Source organism: Gadus morhua, chromosome 1, assembly GCF_902167405.1.
Source record: "Gadus morhua chromosome 1, gadMor3.0, whole genome shotgun sequence".
Taxonomy (NCBI): domain Eukaryota; kingdom Metazoa; phylum Chordata; class Actinopteri; order Gadiformes; family Gadidae; genus Gadus; species Gadus morhua.
Genome location: NC_044048.1, coordinates 12741689 through 12764684, shown reverse-complemented (window position 1 = coordinate 12764684; position 22996 = coordinate 12741689). Strand labels below are relative to the sequence as shown.

Here is a 22996-nt window from a genome sequence, read left to right as displayed (position 1 = left end):
GCCGCTTAGACCGAGGGAAGGAATTCTTGGAAACTGAGGAACTATTATAAGAAATATAATGGATAGAAATGTGTGCCTTGTTGTATTGATAGGCCACTTTTGGCATTCCTATCTCAACTATTGACTATAATAATCCAACCAAACCATGCAATCTATGCCAATGGTATTCACTGTATTCAGAGAAATTATGAAGAAAAAGTGATTTCAATGGAGATTCTGCTCCATCAAAACTTAATGAGCAGTCCACCGTATAAAGGATTAAATATATAACAGTGTCCTGAAGTCAAATCCTAACATGCATTTGACTTCAATCTTTATTTCGGAGCGCAGACCAGAGCTTGCCAGCGACCCTGCTGGAATCTCCTCAGAATTCACTCAGGCAATCAGAGAGAAATCCTTTGATATATCTAAGTATCGTCTCCTCACCTAAGCAGTACATAGATCATTAGAGTCATGTCCGGAAAGTCTGCCATAACAGGATTAAGAATATCTGGATTTAAGGAATACTTTTATTCCCTGGTTGAGTGATTACGAGACAGAGAGCAAATTAGGGAGAGTCAAAGCTCGGAACATGTGATCCCTTTCCCCAGAACGCAAATCAAAGGCCAACATGCTGTAGGAGACACAAGATAATTGCAATTGCAAAACAAAGTTATCTTCTCACACACACACACACACACACACACACACACACACACACACACACACACACACACACCACACACACACACACACACACACACACACACCACACACACACACACACACACACACACACAAATGTTTTGTGTGTCTCCAATCCTTAATCTATCCAAGCGCAATGATTTCTTATCTCCGGGGCCAGGCCCTGGTGTCTTCAGACCACACGCTACGGCTGCACCCCCTGACCGAGACCCCGCTGACGGTAACCGATCTCCACCTCCACAAGCCTCTCTCACGCTGTGGCAAGGAAATTAAAGCCAATAGAACGCTGTTTCGCTCTGCCTGGAGTGTTTTATTTATGTTATACGTTTTCAAAAATGTAGTTATCCCAAGGCTCGGGAGCTGGGTAGCAGAGTTCTAACAAGAGAGACGTGATGGAGCGCCCACTTCACAACATGTGGGTGGCCTGTTCGGTCACTGGTCAGGCTTACTTGCATATCAAATATGTGAATTAAGAGAAAAAGAAAGGATGGATTCATTACAACTAATGAGAGTAACAATAACTGTGTTGTAAAGATAATAATAAATATCCCTGTTGTAGATATGGCTGTATGTGAAGTAACAATTCTGTTACCCCCCGATATTCTGGTTGTCAAATCTTGAGAACTGCATGCGACGAACGAAACTTGACCAACCCAAATCAATCTTAGGGATTTTGTGCCCTCTGCTGGTTAAATATTCTTACTGTAATAAGACGGTAATAACGCAAACAGAAAAAAAGGTGGCCATGTAAAAACGATATAGATATCCATTACACATCTATGCGTAATGGATAATACAAAAATACTTGGATTTCACCCGTGACTTGGTGACTTTAGAGATCCTTTAGTTTCCTAGTTTCCTTTAGTAATTCAGTTAGATTTTTCATTTTTCATTTCATGTTTTGGGTTCTCTTCTATACTTTCAATATTTTCAAAATGAAGAAGACCATTGGTTGATTATCTCTTGGTATTGACTGGGGAAGGGGCAGTCATTAATGAAAACTCAGAGTGAATTAAAATCCCAAATGAATCCTCGCTGACCACTTCAGCAACTATAAAAACCCACAACATCATTAAGTGTGCAGACAGACACACTTAAGGGAGGAGATACGTTTAAAGATTCTCCGGGGAAGCTGAAAGTCAAAACAACGCCAGCTCCCATCCAGCTGCTGGACTGAAGCCGAGACTCAGTCGGCAGCACGGCCACGGTTTAGGGACAGAGGCGAGATCTCCCCTGGACTGCCGGCCCCTCGATTGGGGGAACATAAAAGGCATTCAGGGGCTAAAGAGAGAGGCTGGTGCATATCAGTTCAAGGCCTCTCCTCTGGTTGTCAGCGGACGATGACATATGCTCTGACAGCACGTCCGAGTACAAACAAGCTCCCCTTTCATCGGGTAAAAGACCTGACAGTCCCCCAACGACTTGGCAAGCACCAGAAGGATAGATCACACTCTGCCAAGCCCAGGATGAACCCCCCAAGGTCTACTGGAGCTGGATGCCAGACCTTTGGTAGATGCTTGCAGACAAGAGTGTTTATAATTAAGCTAGTATACCATATACAAACACTTTACACTTAACAATAAGAGTATACTAATTAATGATTTCTCATGATTAACAAAGGCAGTAATAAGCATGAATGAACAGTTTATTAACAGTTAACCAATGGTCTAGTTTTCATTTAATAATGGTATTCATGTATAAGGTATTCATTCATACATAATTAAATATGGTTAACCCTAACACTACACCTAACCCTATCCCAAGCTAATGCTATAAATAATGTTTGATTCTGAATGAACTCATGTTAGTTAATGGATAATTGCTTTACCCTTTTAGAACAGAGTAACCAAATATTATTAATTACCAGATATAATAATTAGTCTTACTATTTGTATCTCCTTGTCAGCACACATGGGGTTTGGCAGTTGAGGTTGAAAAAAGATTGCAGTAGGTAAATTAGTCACACCGTTCATTTATTATACAAATCTCTATTATAACTCTGTACTGCTCACGGAGCTCATAAGAAACGATACAAGATCACATAGATAAGAGTGACCAATAAATAGAAAAGATAAATACAGTCAGAAATAAACAATTACTCCCTCACCATCACCAATCATTCATTCATTTTGGAAATTTCACATTGTTCATTAAATAAGACGATAATTTCCTGCCACAGGCCACTTGGGCAGAAACACACCTTTCCAGGACACAAGAAAAGCACACAAATGAATCTGTCCAAAAAAAAAGTATACAATTATGGCGTACCATAATAGGGTACATGGCGGAAGTGCAACAGGATGTAAGGGTAACCGGGGGCGCACTGGACCCTGGTTACCAGAGCAACCACCTGGTTTACCAGAGCAACCACCTGGTTACCAGAGCAACCACCTGGTTAGCAGAGCAACCACCTGGTTAGCAGAGCAACCACCTGGTTAGCAGAGCAACCACCTGCTCCCCCTCGATCGGTTACAATGGCCTACTCACTTGAATTTCCCGCTCCAAACATGGAAATGAAAGCAAAGCGTTTTATTCCTTTGCCACAATCTTATGATCATGGTTTCAAAGAAAAGACGTTATGAAACGGGAGAATATTAGCAGCATTCCCGTATCCTACTTTGATGAACTTCTGAAGATGAACTTCAAAGTGGAATGTAAAAAAAGGACATGCATAGAGTGGAATAGCATAAAAAAGTGTGCAGCAGCGCAAAACATGAGAGGACAGGAGATGCACTAGTATTGCTTATGTGGAGAACATCCCTCTCTGAGGTTCCCCTCCGATTCCATTAAGAACTCTCCTTCGATTTAGTTAAAAAGCAACAAAATAAACTCAACAATCACAGCGGGTCCATTCTAGTGCCATCAACTACAATGTCTAACTGTTTAGGAAAACCAAAAAAATAAAACACGTAAACGCCCTTTTTCTAATGAAGTAACTCTCCGTCGAGAGTTCAAACTGACCGTTTATCGAGACTCACCGATCACACAACCACCATTTTCTCCCCCCCTTTAGTTCAGATAGACACCCCCGTAAATTCCCATTGAACCAAATAAGGCTCACACAGTCGCATATAACCCATTAAATCCCCTGAAATGTGTGATTTGTGTGTTTTGTGTTACAGTAACTCGGCTTCGTCGTTGTCGTCTTCGGATCCAGAGGGCCCTTGTCTGACCTCCTCGTACCACTTGTTGGTGAGAGTCTTCATCTGGATACGGCCGTGCAACAGATCCTAGGGGACACACACACACACACACACCAAACACACACACACACACACACGGTGATGCAGATGCATGTGGAACACACTCGTACGCGCAGCACCGCAGATTCTGGGATTATGCAGCTCTAAGAGCCGTAGGGGTTTGAAACTAAAGACCAGGACGTTCATAAAAAGCAGAGTCATTAAAAGCAGAGTCATGCTTCTAACAATAGCTATGGATATTTGAATCAGATCCTATAGGTATAACAGTTGTGATTATTTGAACAATAGGTTGACAAACAAACAATTATTAATTGAAATGTTTTAAAAAGTAAACCAAAATTCCCCTCGCATCTAAGCTTCCCCTCACTGCCTGCTGTGGCAGACAACAAACCAATTTACACTCTTATCTCGCCCCCAATAGCTCCAAGGCCACGCCTCCAGCCCAACCAATGAGCTTCCTTCACCAGAACAGCAAGCAGGGTCCCAGAGGGGGGTTGACCCCAATCTCCACCAATGGCATAGCAGGGGGCTCAACCCCTGGGGGGCGGCTCATTGGAAAGGCCCATTAACAGTATTGTAGGGCATTCTTCCCACGTAGACACAGACGCCCCAACCCACCACCTACTGTATGGCATTCTCTGCACGTAGACACAGATACCCCCACCCACACCACCACTACCTACCTCCTGGGTGAGTCTGCGCGTGAAGAAGGGGTTGAGGTACTTTGCGTCCAGCCACATGAAGCCCTTCAGATCCTGTCTCTGGTAGATGTGCGTCTCGTACTCCTCCTCCGTCAGCTCCGAGATGTGCTCCGACTCCAACGCGTTGCCCTGATTGGACGGGGAGGGAGAGGAGGGAAAACAAAGGAGAGGGGCAATCAGAGAACACAGGGAAAAGAGGAAAAGGCAAGGGATACAGAGGCGGGGCGGGAGAAGAGAGAGGGATAGATGTATGTTTAATGGTGCAATGGTGGGCTTTGAAGACGAAGGAGTTCACACAAAGCGCACTGATAGTAAAGACTACGTGATTAAAGACTGGGCACAGTGTCACTGGCGTTTCATGCGGTTCAATCTGGATCCTTAAGAACCCAAGTAGCTGGGAAGCTCGTAGATGACCAGAGCCTTTCAGTTTTCCTCTAGCGGTTCTGCCTACAGTACCAGTGACATACTTGAGTTTGAGAAGTTTTTGCACTTTGTGCACTGCAGATCTAATAGAACGAGAGTGACCGTCACCCCCCCAGACCCACAAACACCTAATTCAGAACCCTTCACTTCCACTCGGTGTTGTGGATGAGTTGATCGAAGCCGACACGTTCTGGTGGCTTAAGGGCCAACCCCACAGCACTAGTGTGTGTGTGAGTCAGTGAGCATGTGTGTGAGAGTGTGCGTGCGTGCGTGCGTGCCTGCGGCTGTGTATGGCTGTGTGCGTGCGTGCGCGCGCGCGTGCCTGCGGATGTGTGAGCCCCCACATCGCCCACTGAACCCCCGAGCGGCTCCGTTCCTCACCATCTTCTCCGTCTTGCTGAGGGTCACGTCCTTCTTGCTCTTCCTGCGTGTCTGGCTCTCCTCGATGTCCATCAAGCGGATAAGAGGCATGGTGCCGCCCCCAAGGATCAGGATTGTGAAGAGGACGATGATGATGGTGGTGGTCCCGATCAACTGGCGCTTCTCCAAAGGCTCCAGGCCCAGGTGGAGGCTCAGGGCGTAAGGGATGGCCCCGCGAAGACCTGCGGTATGAGACGACAATAAGACGAGCGGCCATGGTGGTGAAATGCGCCATTGAAAAGGTTGGAGGCTGACGTCATGTGACAAAGCACGTACAGGGTCCTTCGTCGTGGACCTGTTTAAAGACATGCACAACTCGGGCTGCCCCTTAAATCGCATATTAATTTAAAAATTTAGATTTCGGGGTGATGCAATTAAGAATCGTGAAGGTCACATTTGCATTTAAAAAAAAAAAAAAAAAGGCCAGCAATTATAAAAGCAGAATACATTTTGCATGCCATTATTTCGAAAATGGAAAGCAGCTGCTTTGTTCAAATAGTTTTTTTCATAAACCTTCGGCACATAAGGATATTAACTGAATATTACCCCAATGAATAATAAACAGTCACAATAGCGGGGCGAAATAGTCGCCAAGATGGTTTTTGTCCTACTGGCTCACCGCTGAACCACATGATGAACATCATCTTAGGACTGATCTTGGTTTCCCTGAAGAAGTTGAGCAGGAAGGACAGAGGGAAGATGTTCACGGCTCGCCCAAGAAGCACCAGGAACTTGGGGAGAGAAGGTTTGGTCTCAGTCACACTCAGGGTCACACAGAGTTAAGGGAACAACGTTTAAGGTGGGGGAATGTAGCATGTGGCGGGGGTCCTCACTATGCACCAGATGACGAAGGAGAATTCAAAGTTGTGCGGGAAGCTGAAGATGGAGAGCCCGAGGAACGCAAACACGCACGTCTCTGTAGGCGGGGAGAAAACAAGGACAATTTGGAAGAAAATAAGCATTATTCAGCCATTTTTTCTCAAGAAGAGGTACTTGCAAAAGGAAGGATTGCAGAAAACAATCAAACGAATTTGGTAAATCTTCCCAACGAATGACAAAAATTTCCAGGTGAGCAGAAGCCACTGTTTAGAATACAATAGAACAGAATCCTCTTTATTGTCATAGCATAGTACAGTGGAATTTAAATGTCATCCAGCCGGTGCGATTCACAACAACACATTTTTTCATATATAAGAAAGCTAGAAAATATATGTTTCTCACTCAACTAAGTATTTGCATGATCCCTTTAATGTTCAGGTTCCCCCCCAGACTGCAGGTGACCCCAGGGTGACTCACCACACATGAAGGCTACGGAGCGCAGGGTCTGCTGCATCAGGATCTGGGTGACCGGGGACAGGTTGTGATGCGTGTAGTGAGACATGACGATCCCAGAGAACAGGATGGACATGATGCCTGCGGCCAGGGCAAAAAAGGCATTAACAGAGAACCCCAAAAATGCTGTTGTCTCAGGAACGGCATCGGTTTTTGTCGTTGATCACATGGGTGTTACCCACCCGATAGTTTGATGCCTTCTGCCAGGCCGTAGGGAAGGTAAGCGAAAATTATCATCACGGCAAACTCCAGGGAAGGAGTCTTCCTGAGGTCAAAGTGTTTGAGACACTGGTCCACAAGTTAAGGTGTCAAAACATGGGTGCAGATCACAGCAATTAGACACACAATGATTATCTATCCATTTCAGGTGCAGTGAAAAGGTTTGAAAATGGTGGGCCGTAATTAATTTTCTAAGCACATAACAATCTTCTTTATAGTATGACTAGATGTCATGGCAAACACTTTCAGTTGCCTGACTAGTTCAGTTTAGACTTTCATATACAACATTTCTCCTGTAATATTGGAGTTTCTTAATATCTTAAAGACTTGGATGCCAAACCCTCACTCTATATAAAACATCAAGATGACCTGATTTACCATTTGGCAAGGGAAAAGCCGCCACCACACACACACACACACACACACACACACACACACACACACACACACACACACACACACACACACACACACACACACACACACACACACACACACACACACACACACACAGTATGGATACAAAGGCAGAGATGAGTCCTGTCAGAGTGCCCAGGGCAGCGGAACCAAAGAACATCTTGAGGAAGTAGCCCAGCGCCTGCACAAACGTCTGCCAGCCCGAAACCGTGGCGTTGTTGGACTGGGAGAAGAAACCTTCGGCTGTACTGCGAAAAGATAAACACAGGCACACGCAAGGAGAAAAGTGACACCTGAGACGTACAGAGAAAGTGCCTTCATTCACGACGAGGGCACCTTTATGCACTTGTTGCTGCAATACAGTGGTCTGCCTCTAGATGGAGTGGTTGCCGAGGCCTTTGTCCTCGTCCGCTGGGTCAACCCTTTTTCGAGGACAACCGAGCTGACCACATAATCACACAACAGTTAACCTTTTGTCGGCTAGCCCGGCGCGGATCGCGTGACTGACGTGGCCAGGTAAGGAGAGACGTCTTACGGTGAGGCCAGGTGTCCTGGAAGGCCAGTGGAAATTAGGCGATAACAGCTGACAAAGTGCCAGGGTGCATGTGAATGAGCCGGCCTTTTAATAATTCATCCCCGTTTGTCCTCCTCTACCGTTCAGGGGTGGGACACCTGAGGGGTTGATCACATTAGGGCAGGTGTGAAGAAGACAGGGCGGGAGAAAAAACGGACAGGATGACAGGTGACACATAAAAAACATCGGACCCGCCCGGTTTCTGTCAAAACGTGTTTCTCGGGAGTGTGTTGCAATCATGTAGCGAAAATATTTTCTTGATTAAAACCTGTCAAAAGTGTGAAACCCTGTGAAACAGATAGTGGACGGTATGCCGTGTCGCAACACATCGGAACACGGCCTAGGATCGGACGCGACTAGAGTTCCGGAAAGCAACATCCGAGATAACGACGAGATGCAATCTGATTTGGTGGTGAACATTTAGTGCGGGTGAGGAACGCCTGCTGGTGTCGTCAGCGTCACGCGTGATTCGTCGCCCGCTCCTCTCCCTTGTAAGATGCTGTCAATCACGGGAATGTGCTAGCGGGGAGTGATGGAAAGAGAGAAGATGACGAATAAAGACAGAGATACAGGAGACAATAAGCTACATAGAAGAGCGGGAGACAGAAAGAAAGAGGAGAGAAAGAAGGAGAGATAGTTAAATGGCACATTTCCACCGGAGGGTGCGGGTCGGTTCAGTCTGCAAAGGTGCGGCACGGATCGCGTTTCCAACGCCAAAAGTGGGCGTGATCCGAACTGAGCCGTATTGGGCCGTACTCGTCTCACAGTACACCTCCGTTGGGGTACTGAGACGGCTGAAAGGGTGCCGGCAAGTTTGAGCTACACACGCCGTCCGTTGATTGGTCGACAGAATCGCACTTCCGTGTGACAGGGGGATAATAAGAGACAAACGCATCACCCGCAAGGTATTTCTGGACGAAAACGGCGAAAGCTTTGTTTATTGAAGAAAATGTCGCGCAAAAGTATAACCATCCTTCTTGACCGTCCTACGTTGTTGCTCTTGTTCATTGTGCGCGTTTTTCTTTTTATTTGGATTTATTAGCACGTTACAGAGTGTCGGGCCGCTATGCGATCACGATGCTTATGTAATTGCCGCGGCTATCGCCATACGGCATAAACCCTGCCCTACCATAAGGGTACTGTCGGCGGTGGAAATGCGAGCCTTAACTGAGCTGGGCTTTACCACACCCTCACTACTGGCTTAGGCGTCCTGGGTCTGAAGCGTACCCGCCACTTTAGAGATATCGAATAAGTGACTTTGCACTATGAATGGTTATTGGCTCAGTTGGATTAGTTGTGTCTGTGCAGCTCTCAGCAATCATCATTAATAGAGATTGATTAGTTGTTTCAGAGTAGTCTGATGTTATACAAATGAATTGCATCAATATGATCTAAAATCTATGACAATAACGAGATATACTAGAAGTCCTACAAATAACCTAACTGTGTGTTTGTGGGTTTGTGCATTCTTGTGCGCGTGTGTGGAACCCAAGTCGATTGATGACATTGTCTATGTTTAGATGTTCAGAGATAAGAGAGGAGATTATCAGCGATGAAGTTTGTTTATTGCACCTCTCGCGATGTAGACGCGTAACCAAATTGGTTGGTTGGACATTCACTGACATCCATTATATTCTTAACAGGTGTATGGCAGAACCATAGCAGTATTTTTTGTCCAACGCAGGTAAGCGCATAGAAACAGCCCAGGCCAGGTAGCTTCCTCCAATAGCGCCCACAAAGGAAGAAATCCACAGGCTTAGATTCTGTGTTTACAAGCCACTGCGCTGGCTCACAGACTTGGAGACTGAATCGAGTCATTAAAATTATGTGCGTTTTAGGCAGTGGGATAATTCTGAATTCTGATTGCAGGGATACATTTCAATGAGTCTTGAGGGGAAGGGTCAGAGGGTGTATTTTCGTTTACTGATTTGAAACACAGCAGAAGCATTGACTTGAATTCTTGATTCAGAACAATCTTCCATGGATCACTTTGGAATAAAAATTAAGTGCTCATTTTTTTGATGCAAGAATGTACGTAGACGGGATGGTCAACTGAACACAAATTTATCTAAAATAACATTTAACATACAACAGTACTAACTGCTTGCCTCTTAGTCTCTGTCTGGGAACGTCAGCATGGGCAGTGGACGGTAAACACTGAATGCAGATATGGGCGCAGCTCCAAACTTGTTTTGGATATTATGGGTGTCAATTCAGGGCCAACTGCCCAATTTCAGAATGCGTAATCAACTCATGTGAGAGTTGAGTTGAACAAATATCAAAGCTCATTTACATCTCGACGTAGACAATGTCGACAAATAACCTGGGGCTTCACAAGTAGAGTAGGTAAAGAAGGGGTAGGAAGAGGAGAAGAAGGTGAAGACGGAGTCAGAAGAGGATGAGGAGGCGTAGGTGAAGAAGGAGGAGGGTGAAGAAGAGGCGTTAAGGTGGAGGAGGGAGGAGGAGGAAGAAGAGGAGGAAGGTGGAGGAGGAGGAAGGAGGCTGAGGCGAGGCCTACTTGGTGAGGACGATGGACACAGCGTCGTTGAGGATGCTCTCGCCGAACACCAGCATGTTGAGCACTGGGTCCACATTCAGGGCGTTGAAGATGGCGATGGTGGCAACAGGATCCACGGCGGAGATCAGCGACCCGAAGGCAAAGCTACGGCGGACACAGACAAAAGACAGAAGGACTTTGCTATGGTGTAGGCTTTTAGTGAAACATCAAAGAGACTTGGCAAAAGGATGTACACTATACTCATATGTATATGGATATTTTCTGGATTCAGCAGTCCTACTATGTTATAGCAGAACTACTGGGTGGTGACGAAACTGAAAGGGGCGGAGTGGCCAGTCTACATTGAATTAACTTTTTTACATTTAATATGTGCTCGTCCTGTATGCCAATTTAAAGCACCAACAGATTCTAGCCTTCAGCAACATGATAGGTCAAATATTAATAAAAAAAAGGGAAATAACCCGATTTGAGCTTGTCAGCTACATATATTATTAAATACTAATTAGGAAACTTTCCAGGAACCATATACCAGCACAATACATGGCAATAAAGGCCACCGCAGCATCTCCTACACTGTCTGTTGCAATCCGGAGGACTGGTTATAATTAAACAATTACGTCAGTTGTCGTGATTGGCAGTTTACTTGCTTATGATTCATGAAACATGGGTGCGTCTTCAACATTCAAAAGCCAGTATGGTCATCATGTTGCCACATAAAAACTCACCTGTCCGTCATGCTCATCTTGTAGATCACATCGGCCTTGGAGAGAAATTAATGGGAGGGGGTTGGTTGAGTTCCACATAGACACCATCACAGAGAAGCACAGACACAGCTATGGTGCAAAGACATCTCATATCAAGAATTATTCTCAAAGGAAAACAAAACTGCATATCTAAAAATGGCCGATTGACACTGAAACAGACTGGAAACGCCTGTTAAATCATTGCTTTGTATTGGGGAAGTGCGTTTCCGCTGCACTGGAGGAGGGCCAGCTGGCCTACGGCGAAATGATCAGACAAAATCAACTTTGGAGGAACGCACCCCGACCTAGTGACACTCCAGGGTGTTATGCGTGAATCACAACCACGCCTGATGATATCCACTTCTAAACGATAAAATACATGCTGCCCACACACCTGTCCAAGGAAGTAGATGCCTCCTCCAACAACGAAGGCAGAAATCGCTGTGCCGATCACAGCAAAGAGGCAGATGGAGCCAATGTTCTGAAAGAAGTTGCCCTGGACAAACATGAACGTGTTATCACACATCAAACATTACTAATAACTACTAACTCATTACTATCAGTGTTTCCCCCAGTAAATGTCTTAGTCAAGGTGGTCAAGGAGCAGGGGGGGGGGGGGGGGGGTCTCCCTGGTTAAATTCAATTAGAAAAGCTTGATGTCACGACCATTGTTGTGAACACCGATGCATTATTGATCTTTATTTTTACACCTGATGGAAGTATGTTTTCTTTCCCTACGAGAGTTTTCTACTTTGTTAATGCATAATAATTAAAAAAAAAAAAAAAAAAAAAAAAAATTTTTTTGATAATTTTTTTTAGATATTTTATATACATTGGTAGTCAAGGCGGGGCCCTATTGTTGATAAGGCGGCCGCCTTAACAACACAGTGCTGGGGGAAACACTGACTATTCATATCTTATTATACTAAAAGTTGATCTCTTGGAGCTCTTTCGAAATTAACCAGACAAATGGGGGAATGGATGTTGGAAGTTAGCATGGCACATTTAGATGATCGTTTTTTAATGGCTCTATCAGTATTATTACCACATGTCTTATCAAAACTTGGAAAAACAATGAAATCTAATAAAAGTACTCTACTCCAATCAAAGTGCTCTGTATTTCTATATGAAAAGCAAGGCCATGGGTTATCATCTGAACTCATCTGAACATCCGGCCGGCCAGTGAGTGCATGCCGGAAAAGCACTGCTGGCCTGGCTCTTTCCTGTTAGATAACAAAACTAGGTCTAGCTGCAGAGCAAAGGGTTGTACTATTACTTACACACTTTATCTGATTTTTTAATCCAGGATTGTACTGAAAGGGTTGTTTCATTAAACTCTGGCTCTATATTCTGGCTGAGTCAGTATTTACAAGGAAGGGTTACTGGACTGTCCATTTTTAAATGGGTGAACCATTCGGGTGAAGCGCTCACGTCATGTACTCAGAGACACAGAGGAACACTAGTCCGGCTTACAGATACTCGATAAACGCAAGGCAAAATGATAACCCTAGCAACAACAGGAATAAGAGTTCACCGGGGGGGTTCTATGAAAGGAATTCAAATCATGAACAGATAACAGCGATACACAATGAGATGAGCCGTATCCGTGTGCTCCCTTCAGCGGCTCGCTCTGCTCTCAGGTTAAGAACAGGTGGAGTCACTCGGTCGGATGCAAAACCGGTCAATCGAGCTAGCTCCATAGGAAATGAAAAAATGGTTTCTGCAGTCGGGGAGACCAGGAAGTAGGTCACGTCAACAAGAGGTCAAAGAAAATTGTTCATAAACTAGTCGTTATTGAAAAATACAGGGAAAACCCGACTTGCAGCACAGTGCACAAAAGGCTCCAGCGGCTTAGTCAGCGCACCGCCGCACACTGCTAGGAAACAAGATTTAAACACACCTTATGCAAGGAGTATCCCGACTCAAAGATGATTGGCGGCAGGAGCAGGAGGAAGAACATGTTGGGTCTGAACATTTCCTCTTCCTTTTAAAAGACAAAGAGACAAAAGGAGCATGGGGTTAGGCCTGGCACACCTGTACAACAGAACCAGGTGCATCGCACGGTCTGAAAGGACCAAGCTAATGCTTGGGGTTGAATGGTCGGACACAAGGGCCATATATATATGTGCTTTAAATATATTTTATTTAAAGCACAATTAATTCCATAACTTTAGGTTGCTCAGGGTTAATTGCATTAAGGTCAGAGAACACACCATTATGTTTTAAATTGCCCTTAAAATGAGGAGCACATGTTTCTATTTAAGTGGTTGAACTTATTTTCAATAGCTTGTAGTGGAAGAATAACAACTATAACCACACCATGTTCAGTAGATTAGAAGAAACCTCAAATGACACGCGTGCATGCTCAGGGGCGCATGCACACGCAGCAAATAATGTAATCATTGTTGGTTCTCAGCTAAAGGGACTGGCGTAGGCATCATGTGTCACTGCATTACACTCATGCTGCGAGTGTATCTGTCCATGCAGATGGATCATGTGGTACGTTACGCCGCAAGTGAAATCTCTTGTGCTTTTTGGACCATTAATGGCGGATGCTAAAATAAATGTGGGTAAAATGGATGCGGGTGTTGATGTGTGACCTCCCCTGTGATGTACTGTGTATGCAAACAGGAGACTCTGTGAGAGCTTCCTCCCATACGGTTTTAGTTCCTTGTTTTGCTGAATCTGTCAGGGCTGGTTGTTCATGTGAATGGGGAAGCAAGGGGGTGTGGCTCCTGCTCTGTCAGCATAGGGGCATATGGGGATTCAGGGCAAGGCGAAGAACGTCAAAACAGCTTTGTTTCAAATATTTATGTCTTATAATTAATTTTTAACAAAATATGACAGAGAAATATAACATTTTACAATCAAAATCCACATAAAATGTGTTCACAAGGATAGATCATGAATTATGTCAATTTCTGGCATCAATGTTTTCCTTGTAAGACATTACGTTACATTGATCGGAGGTATAGCCAGAGGCACCGATGCCACGAGTAAAGGTAAAGTACACAAAGTTGGAAATGCTCAAACTCAAATTAATAATCTGTATCTGCCGGTATCTGCCGGATATAACAAAATGTTCTTCCTAAATGCCCTGTTTATTGTAAGGAAGGAAAACCTCAGGTTGCATGGCCATTTAATCGGCTGTGACATTTGATTCACTATTTATGACATGCCAAATAGGTGAGTGCGAGTAAGCAGAATATTGTAGTGATGGGGTCACACAGTTTAACCTTACAACTACTGTATAATGTTTCAGTGTCTTGTAGGAGTTAGGTGCGATTGTTCAGTGTTGTTCACTTGTTGGTTATTATTCCTATTTAGGTTGTTGTGAAGTTAAGCACTGAACCAGAATGGACAGCAATGTTTTGGTTGTCAAGGCCGGTTCATCTTCAGTAAGTCTAAACCTCGCAGTCTTGCTGACGACTCAAAAGACTCTGCACGTACCATTGTGTCTTACCAGGTCGCCATAGCATAATCAGTGGGCATCAAACTAGATTCAAAGCCCATTGTTCTGATAGTTGCACAGATAACGTCAAAGACCACTCGTACTTTCACAGGGTTGTATCTAAACGGTGTCAGGGCAAGGAGTTTTTTTAAATGCCTAAATGAGGTGGACAGACACAAGGTGAAGGATGGAGAACGTTGAGGTAGGAGGAGTGGGGTCTGGTGGGGATGGCGTTCATTTGAGTTATTTTGCTTTTAAAAGGATGGTCTAAGGAAAGAGCTTCATGAACCTGTGATCTTTAAACACCGAACCAATGAGGAGCTATCAGAAATGAACATTGGCTTTTAACAATTGAAATTTAAAAATTGTCAAATAAGACTAAACAGACTCATAGCCTTAACTGTTCGCGGACCACTCATGCTTACTGTCATGCGAAAAGCCCCGTTCTGAGCCAGGAAAACCACTGGATGAGGGGAAAGTACCCGAGACACTTTTGGGTTATCACTTTCCTACCTGACATTTAGCTCTGAAGCCCTAGGTGAAGTGAAAGGGCAGCGTTGTATATGCACGATGCGCGGAGAGACTGGAGAACAGACGTGGTCGTTAGAGAGCCGGCCATGCATGCAGCACAGCTCTCGACAGACACAGATGCACTCCTGCACGCATCCCTGCACATGTTTGACAGGCACATGCTTAGCAATGTGTATTTGCACCGACACATGAATAAACGCACAGCGTTCGGCCAACAGAAGGGTCGTTTTGAGTGCCTTAAAAGGAGGTCGGAGAAGTGACACGATGTAAAGCAGTGTTGAGTCGATTCATGTTTGAACCCCCGCCTGACCTGCCCTGGCGACGATTATGAAATATTTCATGAGCATGAACATCAGGTATCGCTCCGGGTAACCAGTGAAGACCAACGTAGCACATGAACGAGCAAGGATGCACACAAGGAAAACAATGTGTATAGCTGATGCTGCTCAATACCAGCCAGAATACATAAATATAATGGTACGGCCACACCAACCGCGTTGCTCGCGTTAGGGGCGTTGAAAATCGGCATTTTTGCATAGGGAACCATTGGTTTAGGCGCGGTACACGCGTTGAAGCGTTGAAGCGTTGCGTTGGGGGCGTTAGGCGCGGCAGTTGCACGTAATTACGCACGTAAACGCAGTAACGCGCCCAACGCACCAACGCCCGGAGTTCAGAAAATTGAACTTTCAACGCTCCAACGCGTGACGCTAAGCCGCGGTAGCCAATCAGCGTGGAGCTTGACCCGACGTCACTGGCAGAGAGTAGTGAGCTTGCACAGAAGCATACGGCCGACATCTTTCTTTTTTCTGGGTGGAAATAGTAACATAGTTACGCCATTAAATGCGTTTATGGAAACATTTCTAGCGAGAAATGTGCATTTTACTTTCATAATGTTCGCTCGGTGAATGTGAAGGATGTTTGGTTTGATAGTTATGACGAAGAGGGAACGCTCCGTTCACTTGCATGGACAGAGTCTCTGGTTGCTAAGCAACCTCAACGTCTTGGCGGACTGCTTCTCTGCTGATCAACACTGCGAATGCTGGAAACACACCAGACACACCATGTGAAGTTATTTAACCCGATTATTGTTATTTATATCCGAGATTATTTAATCTAACCTGATCTAAACTCTATCACCCAAACACGGCGGCGTTTGGGTTTCCTACCTCGGACTCCAGCGCAGCCACGGCCGACATTTTTCTTTATTCTGGGTGGAAATAGTTACATAGTTACGCCATTAAATGCGTTTATGGAAACATTTTTAGCGAGAAATGTGCATTTTACTTTCATAATGTTCGCTCAGTGAATGTGAAGGATGTTTGGTTTGATAGTTATGACGAAGAGGGAACGCTCCGTTCACTTGCATGGACATGGACTCATCTAGCTGCGTTGGCGCGTTGACGCGTTGGAAGCGTTGAACCACCACACACTGGTCAAGCGTCAGGTTAGGCGCGTTACTCGCGTTGTCCAACGCGAGTAACGCGGTTGGTGTGGCCGCACCGTAACACATTGAAAAAAATGTAATAAAAACCAAAACTACATTGTGTTCACTCAGTTGGTGTTTTATTGTGTGTTTGTTGTTAGGGGGGGGGGACCAAAATGAGGAGAATGCATGTCAGAGAGAAACGTTGATGGAGACAGCCCAGGAGTACAGGCTCCCTGCAGCCCCTGTGCAGCTGCTGACACACAGCAGTGACATAACTGCTTGGGAGAAAGCCCCCTGAAACCACAATTAAAATCACTCTCCCCAGCCCCCCCCCCCCCCCCCCCTGTTTGTGTGTGTGTGTGTGTGTGTGTGTGTGTGTGTGTGTGTGTGTGTGTGTGTGTGTGTGTGTGTGTGTGTGTGTGTGTGTGTGTGTGTGTGTGTGTGTGTGTGTGTGTGTGTCTAACTGTTTATTGGGCACAGGGGGATTTTTTAAAAACCTTTCGCTTCTCCGTTGCGCCTGAACAGATACAGGAATACCAGAGGGGAATGGTGGGCTCCGCAGAAGCAGTACACAGGCACAAACACACATTTTTAATCAGTCATGAGCACAAAGATGTGTGTGGGGGGGGGGGGGCCGTATAGCCTATGTTTATGTTTCAGAGAGGTGGGAGTGGAGCCGGGAGAGTGATTTGGCAGCAAATTAGGCGTTTGGCAGAGAGAGCTCCCTCATGACAGGATGTGGTTTCTTAGGAATTTTGTGTGGAGAGTGTGGCTAGCCCTGGAACGTCCCCCACATCTGTAGAGTGGGCCGCCCAAAGGCTAGCAGCAGCAGATGAAGACCCAAGGATATATACGGGTGGGCGAGAGGCTGAGTGAGAGGGTGAGTGGGTGAGAGGATAGGGTGAGTGAGAGGGTAGGGTGAGTGGGTGAGAGGGATGCCATCTACAAACTTGCTCCATGCTGAACTAGCAGGTGAGTGAGTGACTGTGTTTGAATACGTACGGTAAACGCCTCAGGCAAACGTGACACACAAACAGTGGTAAAAGGGTTTGTGGTGGGAAAGGATAATATTGACAGAATCTCTCTGAACAGTTTACACTGCTCTTTGCTCCCTGGAGCCTTCCAATAACACATCAGTTTTTGTAGGGGTCGCAATCATGCATAACACTTTGACATGGTTTACACACTGCCAACCCTCCCGATTGATATGCATACCGCGATGGGACTGACCCATTTACGGTAAATAAGAGGTGAAATTAATTATAGATAAGTGTTCGGTTGCGGTGCCAGTTCCCAAGTCAGAGCCAACCATCACTAGAGACACCTGGGCGTAAGTACGCCCCGATAAACCAGCACGTACCCTGGTGGTGGACGGGTAAATCAGGGGGGGGGGGGGGGGGGGGAAACCCGACTCTGGTTACTGGGAGAGCTTCCTCCCATGACTCAGCAACAGCCAGGGGCCCCCAGAGCCGTCGGGACAATGGGGCCCCTGTGTGGCGGAAACAACTACATAACCTCCCCATCTCTCTATTGCTCACTTGCCATCTCGCTGACTGGCAGAGAACAAGGAATGTTAATCAAAGACTGTGAGAATCAGGAGGGAAAGAAAATAAATAGAGGAGGCCTCACATGCAGAACAAGAAGCGCGCTGGAAGGGTAGACGTTGTTTCACTATGGAGAGGTAAACTATGGACAAAAGCTTGGGGCCCGGGACCAACTATATAAAGTCATGGCTGGATAAACAATGATATTTTGGTTGATTATGATGCTATCCAAACAAGGTTTACAAGGATTTGCAAGCTAAATCTCAATCAAGATATCTAAAAGAGGCCCGACCACACCTTATTCTGACCAGGAACTGTGGATTAGGCAAACCACACAGCTCCCCAGAATGTAAAGCCTGTTCTAATATCACAGGAGGGATGTCTCTCTTAACAGATAAGCAAAGCAAAACTAAGTCAGCAAAACTACTAGGGGTGTTGCGATTCACCGATACAAATCGGTAGCCGGTTGGATTAACACAGATGCGACAACATCGATACGTTGGCCCCTGAATCGATTTCAAATGACCAAGAATCGGTTGATGCACCGATTTAAACGTTGCAAATCGGTTGAGTGAAGCTTTAGCCTGATATCAACACAGCACTGTAAACTCAAACATTCCGATTCCATACGGATCCGAAAATTGGAATTCAAGGAAGTGGGCGGGCCCGTGTGTGTATTTGTGGATGTTTGCGACTTCGCCTACGTCTGCGTCTCACAAGCAGGTAACAACCATCCAGAGTTGTGAGAAGGGGAATATTGACAAAAGCTTCGCTACTTGTAATTGTGTAGGACAGCAAGTAGTTCTAAAATGATAAATGTGTATTCCATTTTTTTCCCATGCCATAAAGAAACAAATATAAAAACCTAAGATTCCATGATCCCTATACCATATATATATTTGAAAGTAGGCAATGGCTCTTTTATTCCGAGCGATCTGATTGGTCAAAAAAGTTGATTCACTGGTCGGAAAAGTACGTTTTTTTTGAGAGATCGCTCTAAAAAAATAAAATAATCTACCAATCAAAGCGCTCGCAATAATTTGTTATTTTGGACCAATCACATCACTTGCAAAAATTACTTATTTTTCTACCGATCAGATCGATCGACAAAGAAAAGATATTCAGACCAATCAAATAGTTCCATATTAAATTGTATCGTCCCTGAATCGTATTGTAGCGCATGTTTCTAGATATGTATCGGACCGTCCTATAATGGAGAGATGCACACTCTTAAAAACGACCATACCTTCCAATTGGCCAGTTCCTTAAACTCTATTATTTTGATGAAGCCTCCCATTAGGATTCCTAGAAAACAGGAAAGGACAAGAAAAAAGACATTTATTAACATTTATTCAGCTGTAACAAAGCACTCACAATGAACTTCGAATTAATGTATGAGGTGTTATTTACAAGCTACTTTTTATATGCAATAAATTACAATTAAGAACCAAGGTTGTTACAGTTGACTTAACTACATTCAACAACAAGGTATTAACTGCTGTGGGCCAGGTATTAAGCAATCCTTTTACCTAGAACACCATTCTCGATTTACCTAGAAACACTTCCTCAATTTACGTCAAACAAATGGGGTTTAAGACGGGTCACAGAAAACACTCAACAATCTCCCCTGACATTCCAGCGTTATTTAGAAAGAATTTTAACAAAAGAATGAGACAATATCAACATAGGGGCAGAGTTGAAAGCCCATTGGTGCGTTCGAAACTTCTGGTCGTATTGTCCCTCTAGATTAGGGACCAAATACAGAAGAGCTTTTGTCGCCCCTGGGTTGAAAGCAAGGTATTTAGCTTTATCTCGTTACACAACTCATTAGAAATTAAAATGCTTCGAAACGGAGGCCGTTACACACAAGGGGCATGTCATGGGCCTGAAATAAAACACCAGAGAGAACCAATCTGTGTCTTAGAAGGTTCGAAGCTTCACAAGCCCCGCCGACATAGAGGTGGGCTTAGAGAGAATGAGCAGGATGTCAGAGAGAGATAGAGGGAGGAAGACAAGAGGAATGGCGGTCGCTGCTGGATTGTAATAAGCCGTGTGGTTATCTCTCTTTAGCAGTGGTCCTCTCTTCTATGCTGGAAGCGAGGAGCCCTGGCTGGGATACATCATGCCGGACAGGCTGAAGGAAGGGGAAAGGGGGACTGGTGGGGTCAGGGCCAAGGCCTGGCTGTGGGTTCGAGTGATCGTCACTTTTCATGCAGAAGTTGATCGAAGTTGCTCGTAAACAAAGAGGAAACTAAATAAATTACCCCAGAAGACATGGCATAAGATGACCAAAAGCAAAAGAGGGAGAAACAATGAAAAAGTCCATTTGAATCATGTTAAACACAAGACCCGCATTCTTTTTTTGCCAGCCTATATATTGCGGCGATGGAAGTGCTGGTGGTTTACAGCGGCACGGGCCCAGTTCACAGTCGGCTTCAACACGCGTCTAAAGACTATCGATCTCTCGTGCTCAGCCTTAAGTGTGTCAGTTCACACCTGCCATTAGAATGCGTCTCAACTTGCATATCGAGGAAGAAGAAGAGGCAGAAGAAGAATAAAAATAAATCATAACAATACAGACCAAGTCGATTCATTGGCATATCGAAATTCCCAAGATGGTTGACCCACCCCTAATCTATCTCCATGGGCTTTTGAAATGTTTAGACGTGGGGGACAAAGTCGGCTTAAGGATCTGATTATTTGGATTTACTTAATATGACGGCGTTGGCATGCAAATGACCACATACTTCTGTTTAAGCAGCGGCTGTCAGTTGAGCAGGCTGTCTGTCAATGTGTCAAGGGTACATTTGCTTAAACACTGCTAAAATAATGAAATTTGGAAAAAAAAGCATTTTGTACTTAGAGCTCTCTACTCATGAGCGGATCACCCAAGATGTGAATAGGGCCATAGGTCGGACCCAAAATGGACAAAATGCTTTTCAACGACAAACAGGGAGGAGGGAAATTAATGTTAAATAAGGGAACTGCTCATACCAGTTCTGTAAGAAAGCACAATGGTCGCAATGTCAACTATGTTTACTATATTAAATATGACCCTGTCTCATTGAGAGTTCATCAAAGTGTATTAATAAGGTCAGTCGGTCAGTGTGTTGTGTGCGTGTGCGTGCGTGATGTCAAGATTAATACTTACCAATTGAAACAACGGCCACACTCTCTGGCAGGAAATTTAGCTTGAATTTAATAAGCAGATGCACCAATATGATGCAGATACCTACAAAACAAGAATGCAAACCATAGCATTACGATACTATTAAATGTTAGAAAGCTCTTTTCTGCTTTAGTATCAACTAAGAGCTTCACAATGAATGACAATTGTGTTTTGTCTGTTCTCCATCGTTACCAGATATCCATGCCATGGGTGTCAAGTTGCGAAGACAGCTTGAATTGCAGATGAATAACCTGCATTTAGCTGCATAAGGGTTCACTCCTCCAAATAAGTACTAGGTTACTATTTAGTAAAACTTAGTATAGTATCATAATAAAGCAAAAGAGTTCAGGCAGTACATTAAAGAGATAGATTAGGTATAAAGTTAGAAAGGCTGATGGGTTGGCCATTATTCTAGGCTGGGCTCGGGATACAAGATTGGTAATAGGTTGGTAGATAGTTTAACCCCAATACTAAATTGTAGGCTGAAACCAGAATTATGCCTGGTCTATAGCCCTCTCAAAGAACGGATATAGAGTTAGGCCTGTTGATTGCAAACTATGGGTTTTCAGGGGGGGGGGTCAAGGTGATAAAGTGCACCATGACTTTCAGCTATTGAGTTGACTCTCGCAGAAAGTTTAACAATGCATATCAACAACAGCCTGTTCAAGAGGCTTGTATACTACTCACCAATTACCAGCAGACTAAAGAATATAGTCATTCCACTGGACTGTTCCTCCTCTTGGGCCTTCACCCCGGTCTGCACGGGCAACATGTTCTTAGGGGTTGGGGGTCGAGCAGGCGTCGGGGGGCGGGTGGGCAGTGCTTCCAAATGCTGGGTTCCATCGCTGTTATTATATGTGTAATTGGACTTTCTGTAAAGGGGACATGTGTTAGGATTTGTATTGAAGTCACCACCTCCGATGTAAACAGTAGCTGCTAGTCGCTACATGATAACTATTTCTTAAAGATCTGAAAGCAGATCAGACTATCGGCCAATGTTATAAGATACTCGGTTATACATTAGCTATCAATGGTCATGCTGGCTGTTAACGACTATGACAATGGTCGAAGTATTCTATCAGATACGTAAATAGTTAAACTTTCCGTACTGAGGATCGCTTAAATCCTGTATTGTTTCCTCATGGAGAATGTCATTTTCCAGTTCTTCTCTCGTTTCAAGTGTTTCCTGCAGGTCCGAAGGGTCTTCTCTCTGAACTCCATCCAGGAGACATACGCGTGGATTTAGAGACAGTAGCAAAAGCAATACTAAACTATTAAAGTGGGAATCATGCATCCTTAAATTAACGTGTTAAAACAAAATATGGGCTAGTTATATTTTGTTTGAGACTTCAAATTCCATTTCGTCAGTGTAGTCGTGTTTCTTTAGTCAAAACAAATACTTCCTGGTTACGATTTGTGGGGGTTGTAGTCCTACATTATATGAGCCGTATATACAGAATCAATAAATCATATATAAGTGCCCATCCAATTATGGTTACAATTATTCATTTCTTTCAGTTAGTATTTATGAATTTAATTCTCGCAACATAGTTACACGTATATTTCGGGGACCCGTAATACCTATTTTAGTGGTTCATTACCCAGAGCTCCCTATAATACCTTCAAATAGACCCATTGCTT

The 22996-nt window shown here is 44.5% G+C and overlaps 1 protein-coding gene across 3 annotated transcripts; it reads right to left on the bottom strand.

The window, feature by feature from the left end:
* Window positions 1–2636: 2636 nt before the first annotated feature.
* Window positions 2637–22768, bottom strand: slc9a8 (solute carrier family 9 member 8). 3 transcript variants are annotated; one of them, XR_003976634.1, is made up of 17 exons: window positions 22465–22768; window positions 22043–22227; window positions 21338–21418; window positions 19433–19491; window positions 13135–13218; window positions 11629–11730; window positions 11217–11251; window positions 10492–10635; window positions 7506–7647; window positions 6946–7051; window positions 6728–6844; window positions 6265–6347; window positions 6051–6162; window positions 5393–5613; window positions 4571–4717; window positions 3116–3914; window positions 2637–3034 (listed from the first exon to the last, which is right to left on the bottom strand). XR_003976634.1 is itself a non-coding variant. In XM_030355444.1 (16 exons), exons 1-16 carry the CDS (start codon window positions 22647–22649, stop codon window positions 3801–3803), a joined length of 1917 nt encoding a protein of 638 aa, XP_030211304.1. In that variant the 5' UTR covers window positions 22650–22768; the 3' UTR covers window positions 2637–3800. The 3 variants fall into 3 exon arrangements, 1 of the variants encoding a protein (XP_030211304.1); XR_003976635.1 differs by having other exon boundaries at window positions 2637–3075; window positions 3136–3914; XM_030355444.1 differs by having other exon boundaries at window positions 2637–3914.
* Between the last annotated feature and the right edge of the window lie 228 nt (window positions 22769–22996).

Bases quoted from the DNA above. Each gene is read 5' to 3' on its own strand.
- slc9a8 (XM_030355444.1), bottom strand. From the start codon at position 22,649: ATGCATGATTCCCACTTTAATAGTTTAGTATTGCTTTTGCTACTGTCT. The intron at 19,492-21,337 runs GTAAGTATTAAT...CCTGTTTTCTAG, and splicing joins TGTGGCCGTTGTTTCAATTG to GAATCCTAATGGGAGGCTTC. The intron at 7,052-7,505 runs GTATCCATACTG...CTTGTGGACCAG, and splicing joins CAGGACTCATCTCTGCCTTT to TGTCTCAAACACTTTGACCT.